Source organism: Plutella xylostella, chromosome 15, assembly GCF_932276165.1.
Source record: "Plutella xylostella chromosome 15, ilPluXylo3.1, whole genome shotgun sequence".
Classification (NCBI taxonomy): Eukaryota; Metazoa; Arthropoda; class Insecta; order Lepidoptera; family Plutellidae; genus Plutella; species Plutella xylostella.
In genome coordinates, this window is record NC_063995.1 from 5,848,362 (window position 1) to 5,868,945 (window position 20,584).

The following is a 20,584-nucleotide window of genomic DNA, read 5'->3' on the forward strand; positions in this document are numbered from 1 at the left end:
TGTTTCTTTTCATCACAGACCCTATTGCTCATGGACACATTATTGTTTTCCGATGTCCGCTAAGAAATAGTTCTTTTGGGGGTAAACAACGATTTTTGTTGATGATATAAGGCTTATAAGGTAACAACTAAAATCATTTTAATATGAAAAAGCTGTATTTTTACCGAAGGTTGGCAGAGACTCCGCCTTAATGAAGGTTTAGGTAGCTAAGGTAACCTATCTTCCTTATCTTCACATTACTGAGTAAGTAACAAAACCCCGAGGTCATTTTTAACCTTCATAAACCTGGGCTTCCTGACAGCGAGCAAAATGCAAGGCTTTTTTACGCCTAAATCCACTTCGGACCTGTCATGTCGCTTGGAGGTTGGATGTAATTTATTATAGTGATTTCCGTAAAATTCACCTTTATGTCGCTATTTACGATCATACAGCTCTATCTTGAGGATTTATAAACGTAAAAAAGATACCTATTACATATTTAATAAAAAAAAACCTCACTGGTAACATACAACTGCATGTTGGAGACTGCCACCTAGCGGTAATTAGCTGTACTAGCTCCGCGTCATACAAATCTGCGGTTTCGATTTCACTTCTCGATAGGTGAAAAAACTCGACCTCAAGGCCCAGACCACATTTCACTTTTTTTCTTTTTTTCATTTAAGTGTAGGTACAGCAGGTTGTTGTAAAAGTTGCGAGCTGAAAGGTGTGACTCATTCATTCATTTTCATTTATTTATTGAATAAGAAATTACACAAAAAATATACAATATGCCTAATACAAGCAGCAGAAATCCATTAAGGGTTTAAGAGCTACTTAATAGTAAAATATTTTTATATCACATGCATTATTTAACAAGTAGGTATATTAGTAATTAGCTAGTAGTTATCACTTATGGTAGGTATTTAGTTATTAAATATTATAAGTTAAGTAAACACAATTCAATGAGATAGTTAAGAATACAGTACAGATTACAATAATTTTTTTATGAAACATCTCTTCAGTTGTTTTTTATAACCACAATTTAAGTATACACTTTGCATATCTAGGGGCAATTCATTAATGGTTTTGGGCAGTAAGTATCTCCAATGTCTCATCCCAAAGCAATTCCGATATTTAGGCAAGATACATTTTTTTGTTGATGTTAAAATTCGAAGTGCTTTGGGGCGGGATTTATAAACTATTTGGGAAATATGATGATTTTCTTCTTTTAAAATTGACAACTTAATTTTTTCTTCTATTGGTAGGACTTTACAAAACTTAAACAGTTGTGTGTAGTTATCTTTAAATTTATTCTTGATGTTTATTGGGACAATAGTTTTTAACATTCTTATCTGTAATTTATATATTTTTTCTATGTAAGTTTTATATGTACGGCCATAGCTACCTAGTCCGTAGCTAATTATGGAATCTGCAAGTGCAAGATATAACATACGTAGTGTCCTATAAGGTATCTTATATTTTAGTAGGTATAGTTTACTTAGGATAGAACGTAATTTATTACAAATATAATTGATGTGTGGTTCCCAGTTAAATTTATGGTCAATAATGAGACCTATATACATATGGTTTTTCACAAATTCAAGTTTAGGGCAGTTGCAGACAGGGTTGTTATTAGAGTGGAGACAGTCGTGGAGGTGGGCAGTGATAGTCGGCTCGTAGTCACTTCCTGTTCTTAGGTGAGCAGAATGTATATGCATAGCTTTGGTTTTTTGCGCGTTTATAGTGAGGCCTACATCATGTGCCCACCTGCACAGCTGGTCGAAACTACGTTGTAGTGCGCACTCGGCCTTACGTAAACATGTATTTGAAACAAGTAAACACGTATCATCTGCGAATTGGTATACCGAACCCTCCTCCAGCACATTACTCATGTCATTTACATACAGCAGGTACTCAGTCGGGCCCAGTATGGATCCCTGTGCCGTTCCTTGATTTGTAAAAATATGGTTGCTATATGTATCGGATATCTTCACAGTTGTTTTTCTATTTTTATGATAATCTTTAAACCAGTCTAGGAGAGGGCCCTGTACACCATTCTGCGATAACTTTTTATATAAGGTATTATATTGTAGGGTATCAAACGCCTTACTGAAGTCAATGAACACCGCAAGTACATGTTGTCTATTGTGCAGGTGATCATTGACCTCATTAGTGAATTGACACAGTAGTTGGGAGGTACTCCGGCCTCTCTGAAACCCAAATTGTGTGTTATTTATAATATGCTGATTACGTAGGTATTTATTGAGCTCGTCGCCGAAGTATCTCTCAACTATCTTATCTATACATGACAATATAGTTATGGGTCTATAGTTATTATAGTCAGTATGATTACCTTTCTTAAATATAGGCCGTATAATGCCAATCTTTAATTTGTCCGGGTACTGCGATGTAGTAATACAACTATTTATTAAGTGAGTGATGACTGGAGTTATTTCTTTATTTATATACTTTAAATCGGATGCTCTGATCCCATCGTACCCGGGGCTTTTTTTCTCATTTATATGACTTATTATTTTAGTTACAATTTCTTCACTTGCTTTTTTTAGGCGCATAGTAGTACTAGGTGTTATTTCATAGTTTATCGAATTCAAAATAGGCATGTTACAAGAGTTACTGATGTTTGACGCATTGTTTTCGAACTCGTTTGCGAACCTGTTAGCCAAGTCGCATTTATTTTGGTCAAAATATTTTAATAAGATAGTATCAATCGAGTTGCTTAAGTTCCCGCATAAGTTATTTATTATTGTCCAGACCTTTTTCGAATTTTTAAAGTTACTGCATATTTCATTATAGTAGAAGTTGTTTTTAGTCTTGTTAATATATTTATTAGTTTTATTACGGTATTTGTTGTATAGTATTCTATCATTTATATCATTAGTTTTCAACCATATCTTAAGGAGCCTGTCTCTGGTCTGGATCATTTTTTTTATTTCTTTATTAGCCCATTTACAGTTCTGTCTTTTGTTTTGTTCATTTATTTTTACATATGTCGTGCAACTTTGGTAAATTGTGTGGAAATTATTAACTATAGAATTTAATATATCTTCTGGTGTTTGGTAATTCAGTGTAGGGGTCCAATCAATTTGCTTTAACTGAAGTATAACTTGTTTATTGTCGATTCGTTTTCTGAATGCTGGGGGGCGGCCAGTGCATGTACTTTGAGAATAAACTATGGTGCATCCGATGATGTAGTGATCGGCTAGTGCTACAGTTATAACGGCCGGAAGTACCTGGTATGACCCGGTACATCGTGTAAAAATATGATCAATGCAAGATTTAGTTATCTTACTGCCTTTTTTTTCTACTCGCGTATATTGCGTTATTCCGCATTCCAAGCCCTTTTCACTTAGACAGTTCAAATAGGTACATTTGTAGTTGTTTTGTTGTTTAAGATCTATATTGATGTCGCCGGTCATTAAAATATTTTCATTATTAAATTTCCCTAGTGTGCGGTTTAATTCGTTGATAAAACTGGTTTTACAACCATCGGGTGGACGATAGATTGAGCATAATATTGTTTTGTAGGCGTTATCACACTCAATGGTACCCATTAATGATTCAAAGTTGATAGTTTTTGTTTGATATGGAGTGAATTTTAATCTATTGTGAATAAATAATATGATTCCCCCACCTTTCCTATGTTCCCTTAGGTTAGTGAACATGGTATAGTTATCTAATTCGAAGAATGATTTATATTTATCCTTAATATTAGCCTCTGTTATTGTTATGATATCTATTATACGATTACTAGTCGATACAATGTATTCTAAGTGAGAAAAGTTTTTTATCATAGATCGTATGTTTATATTTAAAGTTATAAGTGACTGGCAATCAGCTGGAATTGAGACTAGATAATTATTCCAGCTATCGAATGTACCTTCATTCATATTACTACAATTGTCGTCCATTTAGCAATCCAGTAATAATAATAATATGATTATCAGTAAGAAATTAAAGTATGGAGTAAGTATTAGAGGACTATTACCTGTAGTAACAGAAGTAGGTTAGACCATAATAGTCATTAAGTATACAATTGAAGAATAGTACCTCCTAGCACGCAGGCTTAGGTTTCCCATCATTCTTGAACTTTTCAATATCACTCACAGATCTCACTAATTGGATTTTATCATTTTCACTTTTTCTTATTAGCACCACACCATTTTTGCACCACACAAATTTATACATGTTGGATTCCCTAAGTTCCGTCTTAGCCTTCCATAGAACAAAGCTCGTAGCCGGGGTGAGGGCCTCGCGCAGGAAGATCCTGCCTCCCTCGCGGGCCAGCTCGGCGTTGGTCAGCGTGGCGGCTCTCGACGACTCCATCCATCCGTCGCGGCGACCTTCGCGCAGCGTCACCAGCACGGTCGGCGGGTTCCTCTTCTTTGCAGCCGGTGCACGGGATATCTTAGTTTGTGCTGCCATTATATCCTCAGCGTTTAGCTTCAACTTCTCGCAGATCTGCTTGGTGACTGCCATAGGGTCTTCCTTCTCATTTAGTTGGATTCCGCATATTTCAAGGCGGTTGTTAAATTGAAGCTGTTCGATCGAATTCATCTTTTGTTCTAGTAGATCGTATTTCATTTGTATATTTTTATATTTGTTGTTTAGATCGGTTTGGTGGCTCGTCAGGGACTTGATTTTAACTTCGTACTTTTCAATTTGTTCCTCATAGTCATCTATCTTGTCGGAATAGAATTTCAAGCTGCGCTGTATCTCGTCTCTAATCAAATCTCTTATCTCACGCCGCATGTCGACCAGGAATTTTTCGTTGATGCTGTGTTGCATTTTGGTAGCTGTTGCAGTGGCTTCAGTGTCCGTGTCTTCATCAGCGTCCGGGAGAATGATCGAGATCCTCTTCGGTTTAACGGTTGCAGCGCACGCGCGGCATTTCCAATCTACCGCCTCCGTAGAATAAAGAGCGGCTAGCTGATCGTTCGTTATCGAAGCACAGGCGGCATGAATCCATTTGCTACATTTGCTACACTGAATACCCGGTGACTTCTTCGAGACAACTTTATTACACTTGCTACATTTACTCATTTTGACTTTTGGATTAGCACGCAATAATAATTAGATAATGCGCGACCACGACCACCCGTGATGCGCGCGGGGAGCGGACTGACTCAGGGGATCGATCTAATTAACATTAATATTTTTCTACGAACTATGAAAGTTCCATTTTTGCAACATCCTGTACAGTTTTCTTGATAAAGTTTCTTTCTATGAAATCGTTAAATACGTTTTCCCAGCAAAATATAAAAATAAATCCGGTGATATTCAGAGAATTTGGAAAGTTCATCCATAAATAAATACCTCTGGCATTAGGGAGATGAATGAATGGATCCAATCAAATCAGAATGTACATGTGAAAGCTGTTGTTTTATTAAATGGTCGATGAAATGCCTACAATTGCACAATACTATTTATTGGATCAGTATGATGTGATACCGTGAATATAGAGCATGGATTATTATTCTACAATAGTTATCAATTTGCATTGGCTACAAATCTATAATATGTGTACAAATATGTATTGTTTTGTTAAAGACAGGACATCTTTGCTTAATTCATAGTTATGTTAGTAAGTTAGCATGAAACTATTTTGTATTTTAAAACTCTAAACCCATGATTCGTCGTTGTATGAGAAATCGGAAACTTATTATTATTATTAAATTCTTTATTGCACAAAGTAAATTGGTTCAAAGGCGACCTTAATGCTAGCAGCATTTTCTACCAGTTAACCTTTGGTGATGTTGAAAAAGTGATTGGTAGTGCTTAAGGATTTGACGATAGAAGATGGTCTATATTGAGTACTTAACCTAAACTTAGCAGACATATTTCGTGATAGTCATTAAATTAGGGCACGATCCTGGCATTTATGCCGCAGGCAAGGGTTAGCTTAACAATAACATGTATGTTTTATAATTGAATTAATCATAGTTCTGAGTTTTGCGGTCGCAGACGGAAACATATTTTCCTAAGCGTTGGAAAGGGTTAGGGGCGGCTCTTATTTACCTATACATTTCAAATTACCATTCTCTGTTACTAACAAGCGTTTATAATAGTATGTGGGTACATAAAAAATGGAACAAATAACAAGGTGTAATTTAGAAAAACATAAAGGCTTCAAAGACAAAATAAATGTTACTATAATTTCTTCTTAGTTCTTATTTCGTATATTTTTTATGAATGTAATTTTTTACATACTACTAAGTATCGATCACGTTTATCTTAGACGACCGATAAATACAGGTAAAACTAACTAATACCCCTTTTTAGAGGGTATCATGTAAAAGGTTCAAATGAAAAACCCATTCGGGACTAGAAAGGTCTGTGAATATTGAGGCCATAAGCAATTATAGCGATTAGCCGTGATCACGACACAGCATATAAGCGTAATATAAGTATTTGGGTTTAGGTCTATTACACGAATTTATTTTTATCACTTTTTTATTTTACCTAACTGCGGCAACACCTTTTTAATTTAGAAACAGTTATGTACCTACTAAGCATCCGTGTATGCATGAAAAAATAACCGTCGCATCATTTAAAATTACTCATTTTCGCTAACACTAAATAACGGATTATATAAACTTTTATTTTTCAGTTATATTGCGTGAATGTCAACTAAATTCAATAATTTCCACAGATATATTTTATTTTAAATTATATTTTGCGTGAAGTCTAAGCAAATTAACTTAAAATTGACAGTGACTAAGGTGAGCCTGACCGAGACACGCCTTAAATGAAATAATTTTAATGAGGAGAAACTCAAACGTCGGTGTCCGGAGACAATGACAAGTTTCAGAATTTCTTGCTCGTAGACGTTTGACCTGAAACTATCTGGCATATTTTAAAATACGAACGAACTTTCTTCGTTTTCGTTTCCAGTCAGGAAGTGAGGCGGGACTGAGGTTGGTGTTCATATTTATCTTATACTTATACTTTCATGCTAAATATAGAACAACCCTTTTGAACTTATAACAAATTGTATTTGACGTAAACATTGCGGACAATAAATACCCAACAAATATTTTAATATTCAATCCCCACAAGTTTTAATTATTTTACATTGTATAACTTAGTTCAAGTATTTTACTCGATTCGATTCTAATTCGTTCAAAATACTTATAAACTCAACAGCAAAGTGAATTATAGGTATTTGTGGCATCTCAAAACTTGGATTCCGTTTGTTTGAAGTGAAGGCTCTTCTTTTAACACGTTTTATGCGGAAAATGTTATTCAAAGATGTAAAAGTTTTGACGGCCTGCCGTAGAATTTATGTCTCTTATTTTGTCGTGGCATCTGCGCTTATGAGTTTTAAGTTTATGAATGTTGAATAATTTCTTCTTCATAATGTACCCAACATCTGTTTATGGCTATTCTGCAGATAAAAGTGATTAAGTCCTTAGTAAGGTTCTAGAGAATGGGTTATTTCTATTAGCTCCTGTTGTTGGGTTTTCTACGATTTAAACCCTTGAGAGATATATTATTATAAGAAGGCAGATATGTTATATTCTTGTGCGTTGGATTTACTATATATCTTGTATTATTTCGAATGAGATCCGTAAACTATAAGTATGCTTATCTAAATTATTACAAATATAATGAGTATCGTAGGAGGTGTATAAATAACAGGGGCTGGCAAAATCTGCAAGATAGCATTATGTACCTATATAAATATTGGGTATAGTTGAGAAAACTTTAAAACTCTAACACATAAATTTCTTTTTGTTCGCAGATGTCCGCAGGCAGCGCCGAGTGTTGAACCACCATGGACGGCCGAAGCTCGCAAAATACGTATCATATTTTTGAAATCAGATGAACTCTCTACAAACAATCATGATATTCCTGGAGGTCAGCACAGGCACCTAACAATGCGTGAATCAGACCAGATCCACCAACAAATAGTTTTGGCTCCTACCTCAAGAGAGATAAATGAAACAATATTCGTGCCTACAGAATGGAGAGATACGGTGCCGCCCTATTTCAATTATTCCTTGAACAGCACGTTTTATAATTCAAACGTTTTTCTATATGAAAATTTTGAGACCGAGGAGGTTGTATATGAGTCATTGAATATATGGTGGGCATTGCTGGCCTCTATGCTCGTGCTGTTCACCGCGTGTGGCAACGTGCTGGTGTGCCTGGCCATCTACTGGGAGAGGAGGCTGCAGAACGTCACCAACTATTTTCTCATGTCGTTGGCCATCACTGATCTGCTGGTGGCTATTCTGGTGATGCCATTGGGCATTCTCACTTTAGTAAGAGGTATGTACTCATTTTACTTTTTTAGTATAATTACTATTTATGACATGGCAAACTAACTAGATCTGAGTAAAGTTAAAAAATAAAAACAAACAACTTATAAAATTGTAGTCATAAAGAACAACTTTGTGGCTTACCGAATTAATTAATCAAAATGGTTACTCAAATGACTCAATTAAGTTGGACTCTAATAAAGCGGCTTTGATTGAGGTAATTTTGGAGCGTTTATTGTTATTAGCCACAACTAATTAATGTCAGGTTAAGCTGAGGTTGGATTAAAAGCCTTTGAAGTTTGTTCAAACAAGCCCTAGATTATTTAGCTGCTAATGGATGAGAGCAATTACTATAAGCTGTTTCGATTTAAAGGTAACATTTTATCAGATACTTCCTTAACTGGCCGATTTGTATGTAGAACTTGCACACGAAGGAAGGGCATCGCGTAGCTTCGTAGCTTCGTAGCCGCGTAGCTTCGTAGCCGCGTAGCTTCGTAGCCGCGTAGCTTCGTAGCCGCGTAGCTTCGTAGCCGCGTAGCTTCGTAGCCGCGTAGCTTCGTAGCCGCGTAGCTTCGTAGCCGCGTAGCTTTGTACCATCGCTGCTACCTATGCCGCTGTCACTATCTATTAACTGATAAATATTGATGTCATTGATGCTGACAGAGAAATAAATGCATGCAATGACTTCCGAACTCTAAACGTTACTCTAACCTAATTTTTGCCAGGAACTTCTCCTCACTAGATAACTTGAAACTCTTGGTAAAGTTGAAAACAAAAAAAGGCCGTTTTGAAGTGTATGTCGTAACGTAAGATGATTAGAGATTTAGAAAAAATATGTATAGGTAAATTAATTTTAAAATATGAAATGCTTGATTTTAAACTGCCTATTGCTGGCTGCTTAATCTAACTAGAAACAATATTTGATCAGATTTCCGGGCATTCAGACGGAGCGCGTAGATTGAGTACCAATTGAGGTGTTTGCGTAATGAAATGATCAGAATTGTTTGCTAACTGCTACAAACCGGCCGCACGTACTGTCGAGAACAGTCTCCCGTTACCCGTGCAAGCGAATACAACTCTTACCGCCTTCCCAGATGTCGCGATGATGCACTTAGTGCTTATTACGCGTTTTGCGATTTTGTTACGAATTTTCAAAAGTCAGTCCTTTCTTTCTTAGGGAATGAAATTCATATATTGCGGTAATAATGGCATCCATACTTTGAGTTATGTGTTTTTTGTGACTAATACCTATATTAAATAAAAAAACTCTCTCATCAAAACCAAATATTGCCGTTTTGAAGTGTATATGTTAAACTTATAAGACCCGTCTTCTTCCAGCGGGGAAATTAAAATTATAATAAACACTTGCATAGGTACAACAGTAAACAGTTGGTTATAAAAGGTATATACCGTGATAGCCAGGCCTCTACTATACCACTTGAACAAGATCTGCTTTTGATTAAATCTGAGATAGAGGGTTTACCTTAATTAGTTTGTTTATAAGTTTGACGTGTCTGTCTGTTTGTATAAAATTCGATGTACATCGCTATAATAATAATAATTAAATACATTTATTCAAGTAACAAGACTCAGATACCTGATTGCAATAATAATAACTATATCAACGTTCCTTATTTTTATTATGATTAATCTAATACGAGCTTGTTAAAATGATCCCATTGTTTCGACCTGAAAGCCTCAGACAGTTTAATGCAGAGGTTGTATTGAATATTACGCAGGTGTTTTGTTTGCTCAGGAACCTACGTGAAACTGTGACGTCACGAAATGCTAGAGTCTTTGAAATATATTAGAGGGGGCAAGTTTAATACTTAATTAAATATGTGTAATACATATTAAAAGAAGTATTGTAAATGTAACAAAGTGGTGCAAGCAGAAAGAGACTGAATGGCGCATTTTTAGCAAATTTTGATGTGGGATTTCTGGACAGGTTTTCTAATAGTTATTTTTTAAGCTCGCAAAAACGTTTTTTATAAACTTATTTTGCTATTAATTTTAACTATTCCGACGTTTGTATGTAGGTATACACAAATTACAAAAATCTACAGGACCAAACTTCTCTAAGGATCTGTTATTAAAAAGTGCATTTATATAGTTGATGCAGTTCGCAATTTGACGTGTCTGTACTTATTAACACTCTATGGTAGTATCTAGAGACTACACCCTCATCTATCACTGCCAAATTTAAGTTGAAATTGTTTGCTCCCTTGCAAAACTGAATTATATTACGGTTAGGTAAGCGCTAAATTTTCTTGACAGCCGATTTGTGATTCTAAGTGCTGGTAAAACCACATACCAGGTACTTTAAGGGAATTAAGATTTAGGGTTTACTTATGCCGAAATAGAATTATGTTATAACATGTAGGTACTAGTTTAAGATGCATACCGCACAAGAACTGGTCTTGAGATCAATTTAAAAAAACAGTAAAGATGAAATTGATGTGAGTCGTAAGTAAATATATATGTTTATACATTATAAAATAAATATAGCAGCCTACTTAATATCGTTTCAATGAACCATTCGGTTCCGGTCACAAAAAAACAAGCGGTGTTATTCCCAGTGGGCGCTCCCCACCTTTTATTCTTGACATTTATGTTGTTAAATCACTGTTGACATTTCGTCATAACTAATAACAATAGTTTCGCATTATATACCTTGCAAAGGTTTGGTCAGGATTTGAGAGTATTTTATTCCCAATATTTACATACTTAGAAGCTCTACAAGCTCAGAAACAAAGTTTTTTTTTGGTACTAACAGCCTATTTTATGTTGTAACAAGAGACGAACTAGCCGATGACAAACAAGAGAGATCTATTCTTCGTCAACGTAACCCGCCTCCTGCCCACCAATGCTGATACTTCCATTCTCCTCCTGGCTAAACTATTACACTCACGGGCAATGAAAAAGTTCCATTGATAAAATCATCAAATTATTCCTAAACGAAAAAAAACTAACTAAATGACGCCTTTTGTAATATTTAAGTAGGTACATTTAACGGTGCATCAGAATATTACCAACTAAAAACGTTAATATTTTGTTCAAATTTCCTTTTAAAAGTTTTGAAATATTGAGGCCATTTGGAGTCTGAATTTTGTAAGTGGAACTGTTCCTTTGCATATGAGTGTATTAGTCACCGCCACTCGCTTTCTCCCAAATAATGCTAATTCTTTCCTCCATTCTCCTCCAGGATACTTTCCGTTCCCGGCCGTGTACTGCCTGATCTGGATCTGCCTGGACGTGCTCCTGTGCACCGCGTCCATCATGCACCTGTGCACCATCAGCGTGGACCGGTACCTGTCTCTGAGGTACCCGATGAGGTTCGGGAGGAACAAGACCAGGAAGAGAGTCACCGTCAAGATTGCCTTTGTCTGGATCCTGAGCACGGCTATGAGTCTCCCGCTCAGTCTCATGTATTCTAAGGTAAGGTGGAAAGTTGTTTGTTTTCGTATTACTAACGATGCTAAATATCATCTGCATACCATCACTAGTCTTTAGGTGTATTCTACCGAATTTTCCAGATTTCCTGATTTAAACTCTTCTTGTTTCGATACAGAATAAAAAAAAAAAGGTGTAAGTATGGTCACAAAAAAATATTTTCATATTTTTTTCATGCTGACGAACGTAGGTGCTCTTTTAAACCGTACACAATACAATTTTATTTTCCCACCCGAGTACTAAAAGAGATGTTACTACAATAGCGAGAAAATTAATTTTGCACTGTGCAAGTTATACCATTTCGTGTCTGCAGAATGATGTTAAAATGTTCTTTCGTAGCTGCAGAAGCAGCCACATAATGCAGTAAAAAGAATTATTTACAAAATAAACTCCTTTTATTAATATGTTGTATATGATTGTATATCTCTTATGACATGCAAATAACATAATAATTGTAAAGCTTGGAGAAATCTGAGCAGCCGTCATTAGAGTTTAGTAGTTTATGTTTTTACCATTGAACAACGCGGTGTTACTTAATGGTTAACTGCAAGTTCCAATAACCTATGACTTAGGGCGTCTTGCACAACAAGTTTGTCTCTTGCTCTGACAGTATAATGTCAGAGCAAGAGGCCATATGACATATTAAAACTTACAAACGGTCAAAATTGTATGAAAGTAAGTATATCGGTAGATAGGGTTATTGAAACTGGCAGCTAGATAATATTTGATAAATCTCCAATCCCATTCTTCTGTTGGTCATATGAATCGTCCGCATTGAAAATTTATAATAATACGCATCAAGGAAGAATCAGTGTACAATGTGTACATAGCTGATACGTATACGTATTCAATAGTCTTTTGTTCGACCTTTTTTAACAATGCTGATAGGGGCCTAATCGATTGTATTTTATCGGTAGGAATTACGCAGGCCATCACCCGATTGTAGACGGCTTTTTGTAGTTGTTACGTAAATAAGTTTTTTATTATGTGGTTGTTATTTCTCATCTGAATTGCTAGCCAACATTACAGTAGTCACAACGGTGACTCTCATGGCATTTTTTTTCTCTTGACAGTATCTAATAGATACTTAGGGTGGGTTGCACCATTTAACTATAACTATTACAAACGTCAAATCTCTTGGCGAGACAGATCAAGAGATTTGACGTCTGTAATAGTTAAAGTTAAATGGTGCAACCCACCCTTATAGTACAGGATGTTCAATGTATTCAATGTTTTAAGATATACGTCCATTTAATTTGCCAAACGTAGAGATTAAATACTGAATTTTATCGCCTGCAATTAAAATGGTTAAGCTGGATTTATGTGAAAAAGACTACAGTTGTTGAGGACAAAAACATTTCGAAAAAAAGCCAATATAAATATTATATTCAATTCAGTAGGTTTACTTCATACAGTTACTACCTCTATATCGACGATGACGCTATTTATATTTTGTTACATTCATATCAACATCAAAGGCGATAACTTTTTAAATATTTTTTCTGTTCGGATCTCACCGTGCCATCATCAATTTCAGGTGAACTTGCAGTTTGTACGGCCTATAACGTTTGACCTACAAGCGGTGCAAATTAACGAATCTTGTCGAGTACGATTAATCGACGTGTGGGATACCATCAATGATGATCGATACACACTGTGGCTCGTAATGAAGCCGGGGCGAGGTGGAGCGGATATGGAAATATTTTGAACACTAACTATACATATTACAGGAGGCTGCAAAAGTGGTATAGGTACTAAGCCAAAAGGAAGTTGCTCTGGGGCTCATTCTGTTCTGAGCAACCTTTGTTAAATTTGTTAGGAATAACTCCCCCTTTCGGCTTAGTATACCATTTTCACAACACCCTGTATATGTATAGGCTCGTGGTCCCAGAGTTGATGTTCAAGCGAAGGAGAGACAACTTTAATACCTCGTATAATCGCATTGAGTTTTACACAACACGAGTGTTGATCCGTTTTTCCTATAAATTACTAGATTTCGGTTACAGGAATCTACATTTATTAAGATGCGGGGTAGCTCAGTCGGGTAAGCGCCCGCTTCTCACGCAAGAGATGCGGGTTTGAATCCCGGCTCTGACATGTACCAATGAGTGCTTTTAACTTAAGTACAATGTATACCATCGCTCTTACGGTGAAGGAAAACACCGTGAGGAAACCTGCATATCTAGATTTAGCACATCTAGATATGTGTACCCACCAACCCGCAGTGGACCAGCGTGGTGGGAAATGGTCCAAGCTTAGGAAGGCAGTTTAGACCCTGGGGATATGCACAAAGGTTCCACTCGAGAGAGCCAGGTGCAGGTACTTACACCCCCACAGAATAGAATAGAATAGAAGACGCGGGGTGGGTGCTGGGTGGCTCTAGGTAATAAGCTATGACCTTTAGAAGTAAAACTTGTACTTAATGTTACAAATAACGCAGATCGCATTAATATTTGCATAGAGTTCTAGTTTGAAGGTTCAATCTATGTAAAGCTCATAAACAACGATATACATTGTACATTTACCTAATAGAATTTCATTACCTATCTACGAACGCAAATGGGAATTATGTAAATGCTGATACTGGTGTTGCAGAAATACATTCGCGAGCAATGTAAAAGTTCCAAGCGCAAAATGCCGGTAGCAATAAAAATTTGGAACACATGCGCTGTTATTTCGGCCCGGGTCTCCTATTTACCGCCGTAGGTCGCGACCAGCGTCACGCCGTAGGCCGCACGATTCTCACTACGTCTACGCGCCAACGTCGGCGTGTGAGGGAGACCGCATCAGTACATTTCTATAGTGAGCATCGTGACGCGGCCTACGGCGTGACGCTGGACGCGACCTACGGCGTAAATAGGAGACCAAGGCCTTCCTTTCAATATTGCAGACGGGCGTCAATTTCCGTTTAGGAGTTATTCGGTACTATGTCACTGGAACTTCTTCATTGCTCGTAAGTGAGTTATTTGTTGTTGATTTGTTCGGTAACATTTAAATTCAACACCTTTTGAATATTTTTGTAATTACATCATGGGTACCGGCCACATGAGAACAGATAACAATACCTCCCTTGTATACGTATATTTACAACTTTAGTACCTATATATTATGTGTCAGTATATGTATAAGTTATGTTCATTAGTGTATGTACAAATAAATTATATTCTATCTATCTTAGAGAGAACCTATAATTTAAAATAACCCTTTCTCCACCAGAACGAGGAGTCAGTCCTGATCGGCGGGTCGTGCCAGATCCCGGACCCGCTGTACAAGGCTATCGGCTCCGTGATCTCGTTCTACATCCCGCTGGGCGTGATGCTGCTGACGTACGCGCTGACGGTGCAGCTGCTGGCGCGCCAGAGGAAGGGGCTGGGCCAGGGCTGGGCCGCCGGCTGGCTCGGCGCGCCAATCATCGGTACTTTTAGTTGCTTCTCTAGCTGTGTTGCACTTGCGAGCAGTGAAAAAGTTGAACTTAAAAAATGTCGTCAACAAATTTTTTACATTCATAGTTGGTAATATTTTGATACGCTGTTAAGTGCCAATTTCTCCATAGTCGGTTAGAGCATAACCAGGTATTAGTGAAAGTCAACCACTTTTGACATATCTGTCAAGAATTTTATATGGAGATGACATATAATTGATATCCAATCCTTGGTCGGTTAGATAACCGACTATGGGGAAATTGGCCTAAATGTACTTCAATATTGCAGAGGTATCATTAAGCTAGCTTTTTCCGTTAGGAGTAATTTGGTGCTTTTCTCACTGGTACATTTTTATTGCTCGTGAGTTGATTTCCTTCTCTAGGCATGTCATTTCTACACATTTAAAATTCAGACTTGTGTTGATAATGTGAGCTGCGACGATTGATCCTACAGAATCTTTAACGGTATAGTAGAAATTGCAGTGTGTGAGTGTCGATAAAGTTACATTATAGGCAAATTCTAAAATACTAAAATATCAACATTGAATTCCGTAGAATGGTCAGCTCTCCTTTTGACGGTGAATATGAGTGGTGTTAATTTCCGGCAGATTTCAGGAATTTAACATACATTGCAACTGACATTAATTAAACACGATAGTCTATTTACTTATTGCATTAAACACCACGGCTTTACGTGGGCAGATTCCGGGAATAGATACACTCTGTAGGAGTATTTCGTTCTATTCATGGAAATAAATATATCAAATTACCTGAAAATGTAATTAAAAAGTTAACAAGTAAATAAAAACCGACGTCAGTTGATTTTAAATCGATTCTTTTCAATTACGGAATCTCTTTGGTTAATGGCTGGTGATTCCAGATCTCAGACTCATTAAACTGAATCTTCTTTGTCAACGACTCAGCCGTAACTTGATGGAATAAAATGTTAACCAGACGATCGTAAAGGCCAATTTTGGCACATAATTCTGTCATCATTATGATCATAAGAAATTATAAATAGATTATAAGCTACGGACTCTCCTAGCCGTAATATTTCAGGTAGAGATGCATAATATAATCAGTTATATTACTACACTCGCGAGCAATGAAAAAGTCCTAGTGACAACAACACCAAATTAGTCCTAGAAGGAAGAAAAATGCTTAATGATGCCGTCTGCAATATTGAAGTACATTTATTATTAATCTGTGCTTAAAGTAAATGTTGTGTTCAAGTTTTTATCAAATATTTTTGAATGGCTATGGATGTCGGAATTTTATAAGTGGAACTTTTTCATTGCTCGGAAGTGTGTATATTTCTTTGGATACAACCCAAAATATCACTGAAATAGCTCAGTTTCAGTGGTAGCTATCTCCATTTAGCGGTTTGCCGCAATCCTACGCAGGTCATTAGTCGGGCTGTGGTCGAGAGTGATACAACCAACATTATTCTAACCTACCGAACATTATCTTTCTATGTACCTCTATATGTATATAATAAACATATGTAACAAATGATCTACAAACCTGAAAACTACTCTGCATGTGTTGTTTCCTCAAATCCTACTGAATTTTATTTTCTTTATATCCGATTCCACACTTAAGAATATTAAGGTCGCTGCCTGTATCCTGCCTTTTGATCTAAAAGAACCAGAGATATCTTTTAAACTCGATATCTTTCGAGTATGAAAAGTGTGTCAGGAGTACCATCAAAATGAAATTCGGTCACAGCTCTAATGGCGTATCTGAGATGTTATTGAATTTCAAAAGTGGAAAGATTTGTACGAACCTTGAATGTGAAATATGTCCCGGTGTTGCAGAAACTATAGATAGTTTGAAAGTAGATATATGATTAGGTAATATCAATTTAGTTAATCAGTAAGCATGTATACAAAATGAAGGCTAAATAGCAAGTAAAATGCTAATATTCTATTATGGGTATACAGTTTACTAAAGTATGTAATAAAATAAACATTTAAAAGTGTAATCAAAATATAGATAATTCAATCAATCTTTATAAGGATTTTCTAAAATATGTGCCTAGTAATTAACATAATCTGTAAACTAATATTTTTTTCCATCTTATACCTAACTTCTCAAAGTCTGTTTAGAATGCTTAAATTCACGAATACGTCTAGAATGCTATGTTTAAAATTCAGGTATTCTTTGGTTCGCAATAATATTTTATTACCTAGGACTCATTACAGAAAATGGTTTTTCACTATCAATATTTATTTACGAGCATTTCAGTAAACCTTCTTCGGCTTCGACATTAATTTGTTAAAAGGTTTCAAGTTTCTCTTGTCAATATTAAATACTTCAAAGAAGTCGTCCCCTACTGTCTTCTACGTGCGCAGTACAACTGTATACGACTTGATGGTACGTAGGTACATGGGTGTTCTTGGTAATTCGTGTAGGCCTAGTATAGTCTTCAAAAGTAATTAAGCGATGGCGGTGTTATTTAATATTTACTGGTAGATCTGCCAGGCATATATCTGTACGTTATTTGGCTAGCTATAGTCTTAAAAAATACGTATTTTTTTAGGGAAAATAAACAATATTCGATGTATTTGTAAGAATTCTCCGTATTTAGGTTTGCACGTTAGCGATAACTTTTTGAAACCTTAGTAGTCCTACGCAAAAAACAAGTTTCAGATATCAAACTAGGATTCTTAAAAAAGTACTTCTAGGGTACTTTTAGGGTGTTTGCACACGACCGACATTCGCCAATCAGTGACCAATTTTTTGTAGTAGGAAGAGAGAACGTTGAAAGGTGCGAAATACAATATGAAGATATGAAAGTAAAAACTGTCCGATTGATGATTAAGTTCTGTCTCACACACCAAATTACTCCTAAACGGAAAAGGCTAGCTTAATTATTATGCCGTGTGCATGTGCAATATTGAAGTAAATTTTAACAGCGCATCAGAAAATTACCTACTCAAAACAGAAATATTTTGACCAAATTCTTCATGATGAGGTTTTTTGGTGTCGATATTTTGTAAGTGGAACTTTTTTTATTGCTCATGAGTGTAGTATATACACTCACGTGCAATGAAAAGGTTCCACTGAGAAAAACACCAAATCACTCCTAAACGGAAAAGCTTAATGACGCCTTCTGCAACATTGAAGTACATTTAAAAGCACATTTGAAAAGTTTTTATCAAATTCTAAATTAAAACCGGCCAAGTGCGAGTCGGGCTCGCGCACAAAGGGTTCCGTAGCAGCAAATATAATATTACAGTTAAATCAACCTATCTCAAAAACTATAAGAGATACTTTGATCAAACCAAAAATCGTTGAAAGAGTTAATTAGCATGCATCACCTCTATTTTTTTTAGAATTTTATACCCCGTAGTTATAAAAATAGAGGGGGGGGGACATACTTTTTACGACTTTGAGAGCTGATATCTCAAAAACCGTTCACTTTAAGAAAAATGTTTTTTAGAAAACTTTATATCATTTTAAAAGACCTTTCCATTGATACCCCACACGGGTATGTACATCGAAAAAAAAAAATTCATCCCTCAGTTACATGTGTGGGGGGCCCCACCCCCAATTCTTTTTTTTACTATTTAGTGTCATATTTTTGTAGCGGTTCATACAACACATATTCCCATCAAATTTCATCACTGTAGTACTTATAGTTTTCGAGTAAATCGGCTGTGACAGACGGACAGACGGACAGACGGACAGACGGACATGACGAAACTATAAGGGTTCCGTTTTTGCCATTTTGGCTACGGAACCCTAAAAATGGTAGGGTGCCGACATCATTTTCATTACTCGTGAGTGTAGTACATATATAGAAGTTGTATGTATGTTTATGTATTTTTTTTACTGACACATGTGTTTGTCTCCAGAGCGGCGATGCACCTGGCGGCGGTTCCTGGGCCCCCGCGGCGGGACTCCCCAGCACTCCGCCGCCTCCACCGAGACCGAGCTGCCCCCCATAGACGCCAGAGAACGGGACCTTTGGCTGCAGGACTCCAGGTTTGTTTTGTGTTTAATTTTACGTAATTGATGATGTACTGGTTCAGTCTGTTTAGATGTGTTTTCTGTGTAAGCGCTGATATTAATGTTGGGGCTTTTAGGCGGTTCTCACACTGCTACGAAACTTTGTTTGAAAGTCTCTTTATATTGTATTTATAGAAAAGACGCAATATCCAAGAAACAGAAAATTTTAAATTATACCATCATGTTTACGAATAAAATGTGAAGGGTTATTTTAGAGGCATAAAATTATAAAAATCGTCGCCTAGTTGGTATTTAGGTACTCCTCCGATCGCGTAATACAGCTTTAATTTTTATTTCCGTTTCAACACGAAGCCTCCACTGCATTTTCTAGAAAGAACCTTTAATAAGTGACCTATTTTCCTGTTAAATTGGTTTCCCTTGCAAACTAGAGATTCTAATTTGATCACTAAAGACCGATGGAGGCTGAAAGGCTTATGATGGCAGTCTTCACTCGATATTGCACGGGCGCGGGGGCTCGCATTACATCGTTAAGACCTCGTTTGATGCAGCTGGTAAAGAAATTACTTATACTCGCAAATCGTCGGTATGTTTTGATAAAAAAATCTTGATGCTATTAAAGTTAAAAAGTAGGGCATATTAATTTATTCGTTTGCAGTTTTTTAATACTTGTGTGTTTGGTAGGTAGAGTCTAAAGCAAACTTTGCAACGAGCGAAAGAAGGGAGACTAGATATTCTTTACTGTTTGTTTGGTGTCAATGATACAGTGAATGACTATGTGGTCTGTGAGTATGACAAGGTACAAAACTGTTCGGTTACTAATGAATCTGACTGTACATACTTGCATCCTCATTCCATAGCCCACTCGCATAGCTGTGGCATAGTTCACACCAGCATACACTGACTTACATGCAATTCAATTATGTCCATAGCTTACACAGGCTTATTAATAGGTTTATTCATAAGTGAATGCCTCTGTTATTTATGCTTCTAAATACTAGCTTTTATCCGTGAGCATAAAACTTTTCCCAGTGGGATTTCTGGGATGAAAAGTAGCATGCATACAAAATCATCATTTTTGAATTTAAACATCTCAATATTGTAATGTAGGTACCTATGTATGTTATGTAATATAACCGATTTCTATATAAAATAAACATACTACATTAACTAAATAAAGCTCTCGACTGCTGTAGCTTTCAACCAGTTCCACTAGTCGGTTAAAGGCCGACACTACCTGGGTCCCCTTCCCAGGTGTCTGTGTAGATTTTCCTCCAGGAGTGCAAAAAAAAAATAATATATTAATAATATATAGGTATATATGTATAAAAGATAAAATATATATATTATAAGCTTCCACATTGAGTAGTGAGTAGTTCAAAGATGAAGACAAAAAACAACCAAACTCTCACAATATATTGATCTCTCAAAAAGGCACGGACATAAAGTCTGTGGAGTGATAATAAAATCTTTAAAA

General features: G+C 36.4%; 1 protein-coding gene across 2 annotated transcripts in view; it reads left to right on the top strand.

The window, feature by feature from the left end:
* Positions 1-20,584, top strand: part of LOC105386771 (5-hydroxytryptamine receptor 2A) — a 63,154-nt gene that overhangs the window by 27,970 nt on the left and 14,600 nt on the right. For both annotated transcript variants that reach the window (XM_038108282.2, XM_038108283.2), the window contains exons 2-5: positions 7,742-8,271; positions 11,467-11,699; positions 14,931-15,129; positions 18,996-19,125. In XM_038108282.2, the coding sequence (XP_037964210.2) occupies positions 7,878-8,271; positions 11,467-11,699; positions 14,931-15,129; positions 18,996-19,125 (956 nt within the window). In that variant the 5' untranslated portion in view covers positions 7,742-7,877. The remainder of the gene's footprint in view (positions 1-7,741; positions 8,272-11,466; positions 11,700-14,930; positions 15,130-18,995; positions 19,126-20,584) is intronic.